The following is a 13624-nucleotide window of genomic DNA, read 5'->3' as shown; positions in this document are numbered from 1 at the left end:
GCCATGTGGATCTCCTTTGATCTACTTTGTATATGGTTAGATAGATAGATGTTTTCTTTGTTTTTATTGTATGTTTTATTCTTGGTTCTTAATGTAAAGCCCTTTGGATGCCTGCTGGTTGCTGTGAAGTGCTACATAAATGTTGACTGATTATATAATTGTGACATCACAACTGCACAAAAGTCCTGACTGCTCGTTTAAAGGCACGGTTTCTGAATGTGGGTTATGAGCCAGTGTTTATATAGCACCTAAATCTGCTTTTTAATCAAGACTCTTTACAATATGTAGTCTTAAGTTGTTAAGAAGCGTGACTGAGGATCAGAGACTGGCAAGGACGAGTCAAGAGGAAAAATTCAACTAATTCAAACAAGCTGCACCCCCGCTTCTCAAGGATCGGTTTCAGAGAGCAGGGTAGAGCAAGACGTGAAGACGTCGGGTATCAAACTTAAAAAAAAAAAAAAATCCCCCATCCTGACTCGTCATGGCCGGGTCAGTCAGCTGAAGGATGAACAGGAGGAGTGTTTGTGAAGTGGGTTGAGACGGTTGGAGAGCTGTTAAGTCGTTTTTATTTGGAACGAGTCGGGGCTCCATCAGTTCATTATCCCAGTTTAACTGCAGCAAGGATTAATCTCCACTTATCTGAATACTTGAGTTATCATCAGTGGGACATATACGTCAAACACGCACTTGGATTAAGACAGAGGTCAGATTTGTGGCTCTAAGTTACATAGAAAGGACTGCGGCAGTCTGCCTCATCTACATTTTAAAAATAACATCAGCAATAAAAGCGAGATTGAACCACTTGATGTCTAATTTAACCAAAATAAATGAAGCTTAATATACCCCAGTCTTTAATAACTGTTACATGTAAAATGCATACATTTCACGGGGAATTGCCTTGCTGGCTTTCCAGTATTGTTTTACATACGCAAACAAAGCCAGAAGTTACCTAACCGTAAACTGATAATCCGCCTATCTGCCCTCCATTCAGGACTTATACCCCTCCAGAGTCAGGAAACAGGCAGGACCTACACTTCTTCAGACCCATCCCACCCTGGACCCAACCTGGTTCAGCTTCTCCCCTGAAGGTAGATGCCACGGACACAGGCCCTCACTAGTGTCGGGATCAAGATCTGTTCAATAACCCTCTAACGCAAAGCAGCCACCATTCACTGAATCATATATATATTTAATACTGTTAGAAACATAATTTAAACATGTAAACTCCATAACACCTACCTCTAATATATCCGCAACCTGTTATATGAAAGGTCCCATGGCATGAAAATGTCACTTTATGAGGTTTTTTAACATTAATATGCGTTCCCCCAGTCTGTCTATGGTCCCCCAGTAGCTAGAAATGGTGATAGGTGTAAACCGAGCCCTGGGTATCCTGCTCTGCCTTTGAGAAAATGAAAGCTCAGATGGGCCGATCTGGAATCTTCTCCTTATGAGGTCGTAAGGAGCAAGGTTACCTCCCCTTTCTCTGCTTTGCCCGCCCAGAGAATTTGGCCCACCCATGAGAGAGAGAGAGACATCATGGCTTTCAAATGAGCAAAGTGGCACCTTGCCCCCCCCCCCCCCTCTCCTTCTCAATAGCTACAGACACAGAAATGGCACATCCTGTAAGTAAGGAAAGCTCGTTGTGGGACTAGCTCTAGACTGAATTTTGGGAAAGAGACTTCAGATACAGTATTAGGGGACCACTAAGGTCTATATAAAAGAGACTTCAGATACAGTATTAGGGGACCACTAAGGTCTATATAAGAGACTTCAGATACAGTATTAGGGGACCACTAAGGTCTATATAAAAGAGACTTCAGATACAGTATTAGGGGACCACTAAGGTCTATATAAAAGAGACTTCAGATACAGTATTAGGGGACCACTAAGGTCTATATAAAAGAGACTTCAGATACAGTATTAGGGGACCACTAAGGTCTATATAAAAGACTTCAGATACAGTATTAGGGGACCACTAAGGTCTATATAAAAGAGACTTCAGATACAGTATTAGGGGACCACTAAGGTCTATATAAAAGACTTCAGATACAGTATTAGGGGACCACTAAGGTCTATATAAAAGAGACTTCAGGGGATACAGTATTAAAGGGGACCACTAAGGGGACCACTAATATAAAAGACTTCAGATACAGTATTAGGGGACCACTAAGGTCTATATAAAAGCATCCAAAGAGCACCATGTCATGGGACCTTTAATAACATATTCCAGCACCATTTGCACTTCTGCATTTCCCCATTGTCTTGCTGTTTACAATCCTCGTAGAGCTGTTTCTTTACAGTACATTTATGTATGTGTATGCGCATGCATGTGTGTATGTATCAAAATGTGTGTATGTGTGTTTATGTGTGTATATATATATATTAGAGCCGTCAGTCTTCCTCTATAATATTATTTAAATTTTTTGTTTTTTTTAAATATAGTATTATATTAGTGTATGTGTATTTCTTTTTTTAAATCAACATTTTATTAGGTTTTTAGAACATAAAGGACATTTAAAACAAAATACACACATGACCGCAATCACAGATACTGCATGAGATAATCATGCATTAAAGTAGAAAATAATAATAAAAGAGCAGCATGGTCTACAACATAGGACCTTACATGGACATGTCTTTTAGGACCTTTCCAATATTTGTTAGTGGCACTACACCAAAGAAGTTCCAACGTTGAATAACCAAAACTAAAATGGGAGCGCACACGCAGATATTCAGGAGAAAGTGGACTAATCCCAATTTCACCAATTTATGTTGCACAAATGTGCTTTTTTTTTTTTTTTTTCCTTTTTTTTTAAAACACAAATGTTGGAATGCTAACACACTCAACTAAACAGGGACCATATAAACATTACTTGTTATGCATCAGCATGTTAGCATGCTGACATAGCATGCTAACATAGCATTTAGCTCAAAGGCCCATTCTGCCAGTACAGCCTCGCAGACTCACTACCATGGCTGTAGACTCTTAGTATTGTTCCTTTATTTCATGACCTGTCTGGGATCTGATGCAGGGAAAAAAAATAATAAAATATATTAAACATTGCTTGTAAAACTATGTTGTCCAGTCCGGAACCAAGTAACCAGATTGGTAAAGTTATGATATGTTGGAGTTAAGTGGGAGGAGAGAAAGAGAGAGATCAAGAGATGAATGAAATGAAAAGAGGATAACGGTATTTAAAACTTTAAGCACCCAGATCATCTCAGTCAGCTGCATTAGAGGACGAGAGTCACTTTCTACCTCGTGTGTGTGTGTGTGATGTGTGATGTGTGATGTGTGTGAGAGAGAGAGAGAGAGAGAGATGAAGGTCAAGGCACATGTGCAAGATTCCAGCTGTTCCAGTGTGTTGCTGAGATTTAGGTGGTGTTAGAGCTGCCAGCATGTCTCTATTTGCAGGTTAATTGATTTTCGGTTCATATACGCATACCATACGCGGACCATGCTGACCCACCTCAGGGCCCGAAGCAGGAGTTTGTTCCCCAGCTACAAGATCGGCAGCTGGACCGAAGCCGTCCAGGAACCGGCCGACTATCTGGACTTTATGAACACCTTTGTCAAGCCATGGAACTCCATGCAGGTCAGACACTTTATTTACTCAGAGTTTGATGTTGTTTCTTTTCATTTGTTCCAGTCTTTCTCTAAATTCCTCTGCGCTTCACTAGACAGGATTTTGTTTTCTGATCCGAGAGGGGGAGATTATGTCCCTCTGTCAAGTTAAACTTGAATACATTGACATGGTAGATCCTCTGAGCAAAATGTTCAAAATGCAAGACTATTTTATTATTATTGACATAAAACTCTGTTTCAAAGTCAACACAGTAAGTAAGAAAAGAAAGTAAGAATATAGAAAGTAGAATATTTGTAGTACTGCTACTTATGAAAATTTTCATTATTGATTAATGTTGCAGAGCCCGAGCTTGATTTTTCATTTATAACCCAAATATATTCAATCCACAATGCTATTAAACTGAGAAAAGCAGCAAATTCACCTTCACATTTTCTGATTAACAGACTAATTTAAGGAGACAATCAGTCAGAGCAGACTGGGGGGGAGGGAGGGGGGATCCAACAGAGCATCTCAGACAGAGGGTGATACAGGTGCAGCAGCCATGGGCAGTATTAGGAAAAAAGAAAAAGTGTTTTTTGAATATTAAAGCATGTGTTCTAGTAGAAACACAAAATACAAGTATGAACCTGAATTGGCATAATAGGTCACCTTAAAAATGCTCAATTCATCATCAACATAATGTTTTTTGTGTTATTATTGAAGGATCTGAGCAGAGACATCTATGATATTTATGCTGAGTATGAAATCGATGAGGAGGAAGATGGACTCCCGGTGTCTCCTTCCCACCTGCTGCTCTCTCCAACCAAATACTTTACTCTCAACATCAACGTTGGAGGAACGGTAACTTGACTCAACTTCTACCATGAACATACTGCTTAATTACATATGTTGAAAACCAGACTGACACCACCTTTTATTGAAGTCTGTATCCACGACATTCCACTTCCGAGATTGCTCCGGTGCCGACAGAAATTCCGCGGGATTTCACTCATTTCGGGCCGGATGTCCCTTACCTTCCTCTTTCTTTGTGTTGGCGTTCTAAACTCCGGTGGATTTCTGAGGACTATGGTTAAATGCTCCTCAGATCTCTGCAGGGTAAATCCAGACAGCTAGCTAGACTATCTGTCCAATCTGAGTTTTCTGTTGCACGACTAAAACAACTTTTAAACGTACACACGTTCCACCAAAACAAGTTCCTTCCTGAGGCTATTTTGCAGAGGCACCGTGGCTCCGTCTGGTGCTTAGCGCCAGCCATGACTATTGTGATTGGTTTAACGAAATGCCAATAAGCCAGAGCACGTTCTTCTCCCATCCCGGAATGTTGTGTGGACTAGCCAGACCCTCCTCCGCAACGCTGTGGAGGAAGGTCTGGCAAAGCGAGACTACATTTATTGCAACTCGCACACAAACTCACTTGCGTGCCTTTAACAGGATCTAGAATTTCCACCAGGAGGAGCAGTTCAGTACAGATGTAGATATGTAGATATGCCTCCCACAGCCAAAGAAAGAAATAGCTCCTGTCATTTTTTTTATTTTTGTGCCACCTGCTGGCAATGTGTGTTACAGCTGCAGTTTTGATTTCTTCTTTTATAGCTGCTATTCCACACGATACAAAACATTCTATGGATACGAACAGACCCGGCGGCAGACACAAAACTGTGGGCAGGCATTTGGTTTGCCGCTTTTTATGCACTCAAAACGTAAGCCCTGACAAAACCGTTACCGTAGTAACTCACTCCTGCCTGTGATGCACACGGCGAGAGAGGAGATGGAGGGAGACAGGGTGTGCTGCTGAAGCTGACTGGCATCACCATTAGCAAAAAAAGGTTCTGAAAAGTCGCAAAGTCTAGCGAGATAGTCGGCACATTGGCAACACTGTGTGTGTGTGTGTGTGTGTGTGTGTGTGTGTGTGTGTGTGTGTGTGTGTGTGTGTGTGTGTGTGTGTGTAATATTGATTACATTTAGCTAGTTCGGGGACGCTGGCTGGTCCAGGGCAGGCTGGTCCAGGGCAGGGGGGCAACGATAACCTTCAAAGTCAATGTGACTTCTAATGTGACTGTTATCACCACTGTTCATCACGCCCCCAACCGGCCCGTCAGACACCGCCTACCAAGAGTCTGGGTCTGCCGAGGTTTCTTCCTAAAAGGGAGTTTTTTCTTGCCACTGTCGCAATAGCCACTGCTAATGCTTGCTCTTGAGGGAATTACTGTAATTGTTGGGCTTTTGGAATTTATAGAGTGTGGTCTAGACCTACTCTATCTGTAAAGTGTCTCGAGATAACTTTTGTTATGATTTGATACTATAAATAAAATTGAATTGAATTGAATTGAATTGAATAGTGCCAAAAAGTGAATCCGATGCAGAAGTGCCGAAAACCTGCAGTTCATCGAGTGGCCACTTGAGGCTGGCTCCAAAAGGGAATCAATCACCATAGACCCCTTGTTAAAATGCCCAACTTTACAGCAGAATTAAATGTTTATAGCCTGGTGCGAAAAAGCTATTTTTGGTCTGTATAGCTAAGCTAAACCACCGGGACCGCCCACTTTGTGCTTCATTTTTTTGCTCTTCAGAAACCTCTAGGTGACTGGGAGACTACGTCCATATTTTATACAGTCTATGATCCAGGGGGGGCACAGTTGACTTAGTGGACGGGCCCGGACCCCCAGTGCACCATGCTGGATACAAATTCCATATACTTCAATGTCCCCGTAGAGAAATTTGTCTTGGTCTCAAATGCTTTACACATCGATGAACATTTTAAAAGCCTCCTAGTGTGTTCATTCTCAAAATGGTTTATTTTTTTGGTTTACCTTATACTATATTTAACTTTCTTGTCTTCTGTTTTCCTCTTCCCCAGGTGTACCACTTGCCCTACAGGTTAGCTGCCAGGTACCCCAAGACAAGGATCGGCCAGTTGGCCACGTACACAGACCACAGGAGGAAGTTGGATCTGTGCGACGACTACACCGTCCAGAGCAACGAGTTCTTCTTCGACCGGGACCCTAAAGTCTTCCATAACATCTTCAACTTCTACAGGTTACATAAACATACTTTGCAAAATGAAAGAAGAAATGAGATTCCCTCTTTTTTTCTTTTTTTTATATAATGACTTCTTGAAATAATTCCTCCTATCTCTGTCCTCTCCATCAGAACTGGGGTGTTGTGCATTAAAGACGAGCTGTGTCCTCACAGCTTCCTGGAGGAGATAAACTACTGGGGCGTCAGAATCAAAAACAGCCAACGCTGCTGCCGCATCTCCTTTGAAGAGCGGCAGGACGAGCTGAACGAGCAGCTGAAAATACAGAAGCAGCTGATAGCCGAGGTGGGTCGGCAGTGTGCGTTCCCATTGTTTTGTAAGGGGACGTAGAGGAGCCCGTACCTGTACCCTGGAGACTTGCAGAAGATAGCCTGGTTCCATTTGTTGACGTGTCGACATTTGTCAGCAAAAACCCACGTGGTGTTCTGGGTGAATGGCTGTTTGTGACATTATCAGATAGTGATAAGTGACTGCTTTTTATCAGTGATCATGATACTAAACCATAGATATGAAACTACAATAGAGCAAGGGTGACCAACCATGTGCAATGGAGGGCCAACAGTCTGCCGGGGGGTCGCGAACACCAACCTTATTATTATGGGGGGTGGGGGGGGTCGCGATTCGAAAAGGTTGAGAACCACTGGCTTAAAGTAGAACACCATCACAGAAAATCATACTAGTCAAAGTAAAATCCTCCTGCATTAATCACGTTTTATTTAAAAGATAAAAATAACCTTTTTTGTCACTTACACTAGTGTTACCTATCAATGTATATAGTTTTGGTGTTATTTATTCAGGTTGGAGAGGCCTGCCTCCACCCCAAAACAATGAATGTGAATGGAAATTATTAGTGTAGTGCTGTCATTGAAAAATTACATTTTTAAAATAAAAACATAAAATCAGTGTCCCAGTTGCCACAGACAATCCAAAGAAGCGCAACTTGAACTATGTAATGAATTACTATTTTGTACACACTAATTATTAGCCTATACTCTCCCCATCCAGGCTTTATATCTTTATACAGTACATGCTGCAAATAGGGTGTCAAGAAGTCACCCCCTTCTCAGTGGTTCAGCAGTTTATGTTTATGTCTTGATTAAGTTAGTAATCTGCTGGCTGACCTACATTATAAATCACTGCTCCGCGTCGCCCGTCTTAACAGATGGAGAGCACAGAATAAGCTTTTTCTTGGCACAGATTTAGACAGATGTTTCCGTCACAGAGGTCCCACTCTGACGCAGTTTGTTGTACCAACTTCTTCCCCTTTGTGCCCTTGACATTTAGTTTTTGCTTCTATTCAATTCAGTTTTATTTATAGTGTTAAATCACAACAGTAGTTATTTCAGGACACTTGACCGATAGAGTAGGTCTAGACCACACTCTATAATTTACAAAGACCCAACAGTTTCCTACGAGCAATGAATTCAATTGGTTGTAGTTTGTTTTGCGCTCTTCATTTAAAATGAGAATTTTTCATAAACCCTTAACTCTCATTCATTGCTTAAATACATACTTTTTTTTTTTTTTTTTTTTTACATAGACTACTGTATCATTTTACACTTAAGTATTCTGTTTTGTTTTTGTGTTTTATCCTAAATAAAAGTTACATATTTTAGAAAAAAAACAAACAATCCTTTCATTTCCATAGTTGTCCACTTTTTAAAATGTAATTTTTGTTGTTGCCATGAACGATGATGTTTCTCCTGTTTCTATTGTGTGATTGGGATGTATTTCTGCCCCCGTGTCTTCCAGCTGGAGATGGAGGAGAACGAGGTGTTATTCGATGGCTTGGCCTTCGGGACGGCCCGAAAGATGATCTGGAACCTGATGGAGAAGCCGTTCTCCTCGGTCACCGCTAAGCTGATGGGCGTCGCCTCCTCCATGTTCGTGCTGGTCTCGCTGGTCGCCATGACGCTCAACACCGTGGAGGAGATGCAGTACAAGGTGTGTGTGTGTGTGTGTGTGTGGGTGGGTGTGGGGATGCGGGTGTGAGTGTAGGTGTGCGGGTGTGATAGAAAATTGCATATCTGACAAACTTGTTTTGAAGTGTTATTGCTTGAGTCTCTCACAGTTTCTGCCTTCAGCACAAATTTCAGAACTGGTTTAGACCAGATCTCACCCCTCCTCTCGCCCTCATACAGCCTTGTAAGAACTACATAAGGATGCTGCTACATTTCTCTCAGACTCTCCTGATGAACGGAACCTTCTTTGCGCAAAGAATAAGTTCTTAAAAGACTTTGTTGACCGAAGCCTTATTTTAGATAAGTGTATTAGAATTTCCACATCACAAATGCAATCGGAGCAGTAGGGCATTAAATGCAAGCAAACGCAGGATTTATTTTTATTTTTAGAACGTCTGCTATATCCATAGATTCATTTGCATTTGATATAACAAAGAAATCCAAAGCAAATGTGTAAGAAAAGAACAAAAGAGAAAAGTGTAAGAAAAGAGAGAGAAGAAGACAACATAAACAGGCGTCATAGAAAGTCCCAGTTAAAATCTGGACATTCCAAAAACAGTGCTCACTAATCTCACTAATCATACCATAAATGTTAAAGAAAATAAACAGTACAAGAAAGCAAGTAGTTGATCCAGCAGTCCACTTTTCATTTTTTTTTGAATTCCTATTTTTTTCTTCCAGACAGCGTCGGGCCAGCTCAGCGGCCGATTCTACGGCGAGTACGCGGAGACGTTCTGCATCACCTTCTTCACCCTGGAGTACCTGCTGCGCCTGGTGTCCACCCCCGACCTCAAGTGTTTTGGACGCAGCATGCTCAACACCGTCGACCTGGTGGCCATCCTGCCGCACTACCTGCAGATGGTGCTGGAGTGCTTCGAGGACCAGGACATGCACCTGCACTCGGGGGACATCGAGGCCGTGGCGCGTGTTGGGAAGGTAAGAAGGGGGGCTGATGGGAGAGGTTAGCACCAGATGATTGGATTGATTTGGTCTCGCCCATATCCATTGGTTTTTCTTCTGTTTTTTTTTTTTTTTGCCTTCTCTGTAGGTGGGTCAGGTCCTGAGGATCATGCGTCTGATGCGAATCTTCAGGATCTTGAAGCTGGCTCGTCACTCGACAGGCCTCAGAGCATTCGGCTTCACACTGAGACAGTGCTACCAGCAGGTCTGACTAGAGCTGAAGATCTTTGCCGGTCTTAATTTCTATCATTTTACACGTGCTCGGACTGGGCTCGGGCTTGCGCTCCGGGTCGCGCGTTAAATGAGCGGTCAGGTGGTGTGTTCCGATTAGCGTGAAAATGGATGCTGAGGAGGTGAAGCGGAGGCTGGCCTCTGGAGGACTTATTTCCTTTCTTTGTTCCAACTTCCAAGTGGCCTATAGCCTACGTTAGTCATGAATAAATGATGTTAAAAAATGTAAAAATGACTCATTCTTGACAAGGCATAGGAGCTGTGTGTGTGCGCACATTTGAATAATGCCGGGTAAACGGGTTCGGGCTTTTAAAAAGCTGTCAATCAAAATGTAGTTGTCAGGCTCAGGCCTTGTCGGGCCTAACTTTTAAGGCCCGAATACGGCGCTAGATCTGGCTATACCTACAGCTGAGAACAGAGGGATTACTTTACTCGTGTTTTTTCATACTTAGATTTTCTATACCTAAAGATTGCGCATTACACGCTGCGTAGTCTCGCATCGCCAGACCTTCCTCCACAGCGCAGCGGAGGAAGATCTGGCTAGTCCACATTAGGCATGGGCCGGTTACCGGTTTGAAGGTATACCGTGATATATAAAAATCACACACTACAATTTTCCGTGATACCGTTCTTATGTTCTTACCGTGATATGAGCTGTTTTTGTCTTCAAGGACAGAAAGTGCAGTTTAGAAATCCCTCTGCCTGCCAGTGTGCAGTGTGTTTTAAAATAAAATACATTGTGTTCAATGGGGGAAAAAGTTGTCGTTTTTTCACCCAGACATTTTAAAGCTGTCATTGCAATACCGTGAAACCGTGATATTTTTTCCTAAGGTTATCATACCGTCAGAATCTCTTACCGGCCCATGTCTAGTTCACACAGCATTCCTGGATAGGAGAAAGACGTGCTGTGGTTTATTGGCATTTCTTTAAACCAATTACAATCGTCTTGGGTGGTGCTTAGTGCCGGACGGAGCCACGGTGCCTATGCCTCGGGAAGGAACTTGTTTGAAAGTTGTTTTAGTCGTGCAAGAGAAAACTCCGATTGGACAGATAGTCTAGCTAGCTGTCTGGATTTACCCTGCAGAGATCTGAGGAGCAGTTAACCATAGTCCTCACAAATCCACCAGAGTTTCAAATTACAACACAAAGAAAGCGTGACATCAAAGAGGGACATCGGGCGGCACCGGAGCGATCCCGGAAGTGGAACATTGTGCGTATAAACTACACGCTGTGCCAATGAAAGAAACGGTACACGCTTCCTGTCTTCCTGGCCTCGTCTGAAAGTGTAGTGAACGTCTTGTGGATGGAAGAAAAGTTATATTTGCATAATTTATTAATACTTTTTTTCACTAACATTAGTATTTACACAGCTAAAAGACATATTTATCCTTAGGAAAATTAGTTTTGTTAGGGCGTTTGCTAACGTTAGTTGATGTTGGCGTATTTGTGTTGCCAGATCTCGCGAGAGTTCAGTCCTGAGACAGAAACAGATCTCGACAAGTTAATTAAGTTTAAAAAGCCATTTTATTGTCAGAACGTTGAGAGGTTTGTGGGTCCAATATTTAATTTGGTGACTATGGGTCAAAAGAATTGATCATAATCTGTGTTCACGTTCACTTCTCTCATTGGAATCAATTCACTCAGGACGTCCCGCTAGTCTACTAAAGAGGCGTGGCCGTAGAGAAACCCATGTGACACAGATACAGGAAACTAATTTGAGTTGGGGCTTCTCGATTCTAAACCGTCTCTGGTTCAAGTAGGCACCAAATTAAGAATAAGATGAAATTTAAAGGAGGAACGATGAAGAAAGAGTTTAAATGCCTGAAAAACCTACGCCTCACAGTTATACAAAATAAAATGTGTTTGTGTGTGCAGGTGGGCTGTTTACTGCTCTTCATCGCCATGGGCATCTTCGTGTTTTCAGCCATGGTGTACACTGTGGAGCATGACGTTTACAACACCAACTTCACCTCCATCCCACACGCATGGTGGTGGGCTGCTGTGAGTCAAACAAACTGTTAATACACTTTAAACTGCTTTCTGTCTGTTTTCTACCTGTTCCCTTCAGCCAGTGGGGTTTTCCAAAATACAGCCAGTCAGTATACTCAGTTTAGAAAACACACAGACAAGTAGCTACGATGTGAACTCTCTGCCTTGAGGTTACTTTCTGTTAATATTGAGATTTACCGCTGCAACTAACGGGGGACAGGTCAGGCTGTATGGTTCCATGATGTTACAGGACTATTTTATCTGCCTTGGGCCACCCCAAGACCCTTGGAAGAGGGACGACCCGTTGCAGGTCCAGACTGTTTCAGAATGGTAACGTTGAGATATTGGACTGAATAAGTGTGGCAACTTAGTGAAATGAATATCGGCCCTTTGTGAAACCTATTTGGTTCAGGTGAATTACATGGGATGTGACTGATTCTAATGTTGGCTAGCTAGGTCTGTAGCTTGAGGTAAGGTGTCCTTGCCGGCTTTAAGCGTGATCAAAATAAGAACCTGAGATTTTAACTTAAGGAGTCTGGGGCTGGCTCAGTCCGTAGGTGTTGTTATTGGCTGGGGGTTAATTCAATTCAATTTTATTTATAGTATCAAATCATAACTAGAGTTATCTAATTCATACATATTTGAGATGAATGACTGCTGTCAGCGCTAACTGTGGTAACACATACATTTCCTTTGACTGAATCAGAATAGGATTTATATTTGATAGAGAGAAATGATCACGTCCTCAACATCTCATCCGGTCCTTACATTTAGAATGTTCTGGTTTCCTCTGTGTGTCTTTCCTCCTTCAGGTGAGTATTTCCACCGTGGGCTACGGCGACATGCTCCCCGAGACCAACCTGGGCCGCATCTTCGCCTTCGCCTGCATCTCCTTCGGCGTCATCCTCAACGGCATGCCCATCTCCATCCTCTACAACAAGTTCTCCGACTATTACACCAAGCTCAAGTCCCACGAGTACGCCGCCGTCACCAAGGCCCGCGGGAAGGTGCACTTCGCCAGGAGGGCGGCCAAGAAGTGGGCCGAGTGCTGCGAGGACGCCGCTCGGCCGAGGACATCCCGCCTGCAGTGAGCCGGGTCGTAGATCTCCAGTTCTACAGTAAGATGTGTCTGGAAAGGCAGGAGGGACAGGAAGGGATGCGAAATGAACCTGGCACGTTCCGCAAAGACTATTTAAACCCGGTGGCAGAATTAGACTGCAGCAGACATGGCGGTGTGAACCAGTTACCTGCTGAGAAATCTCTAACTGTCTACACCTCAGTTAAGACTCTTTTGAGATAAAAAAAAAATGTAACTCTAAGGTCAGGACTGTATTTCTGCTGAAGAGAAATTTGAATATGCATCCTTTCACCCATCGGATCCATCCAACCTACATACCTGTGCGTTGCTGTTAAGCCTATCCCAGCATGCACTGCATAGGGAAACACCCTCCGAATCAGTGGGTTGGGTTAGGAGTAGGTTGGAGGGGAGGGGGACAAATGTTGGTTAGAGCTGCAAAGAACGTCCGTTACATTCAAGCCATAGCCAAATGAGTTGCTACAAAGCTAGTTAAGACCATCAGCTCCACACAACTCTCTCTGGATTTCTCAGTATGACTATGTTCATCATAGATAATCAGATGTTAAGATTGTGGCGTCCGGCGACTTTCGCGCGCAGAAACTCGAGTTTTTTTTAATCCTCCGTGTCCTCCTTGGCTACTAGCAACTGTATTGAGGAGGGGTGGGGGGTGAAGCGCGATCACGGAAGGCTTGTATTATGTGGATGCACCGACAGTGTTGTTGTCATTACTTAGAATTCCTCATGGGGGCGACAGAATACGCACTATAGCTTTAAATGT

The 13624-nt window shown here is 42.9% G+C and overlaps 1 protein-coding gene across 1 annotated transcript; it reads left to right on the top strand.

Moving 5' to 3' along the window:
* The first annotated feature begins 995 nt into the window (after positions 1-995).
* kcnv2a (potassium channel, subfamily V, member 2a) lies at positions 996-13476 on the top strand. The gene is made up of 10 exons (XM_028602128.1): positions 996-1088; positions 3419-3599; positions 4293-4430; positions 6448-6626; positions 6741-6912; positions 8380-8571; positions 9270-9524; positions 9637-9753; positions 11655-11780; positions 12581-13476. The coding sequence occupies exons 2-10, from the start codon at positions 3462-3464 to the stop codon at positions 12857-12859; spliced, it is 1596 nt and encodes a 531-aa protein (XP_028457929.1). The 5' UTR covers positions 996-1088; positions 3419-3461; the 3' UTR covers positions 12860-13476.
* Positions 13477-13624: the final 148 nt, after the last annotated feature.

Source organism: Perca flavescens, chromosome 16 (assembly GCF_004354835.1).
Source record: "Perca flavescens isolate YP-PL-M2 chromosome 16, PFLA_1.0, whole genome shotgun sequence".
Taxonomy (NCBI): domain Eukaryota; kingdom Metazoa; phylum Chordata; class Actinopteri; order Perciformes; family Percidae; genus Perca; species Perca flavescens.
This window is presented reverse-complemented; position numbering and strand designations above follow the sequence as displayed.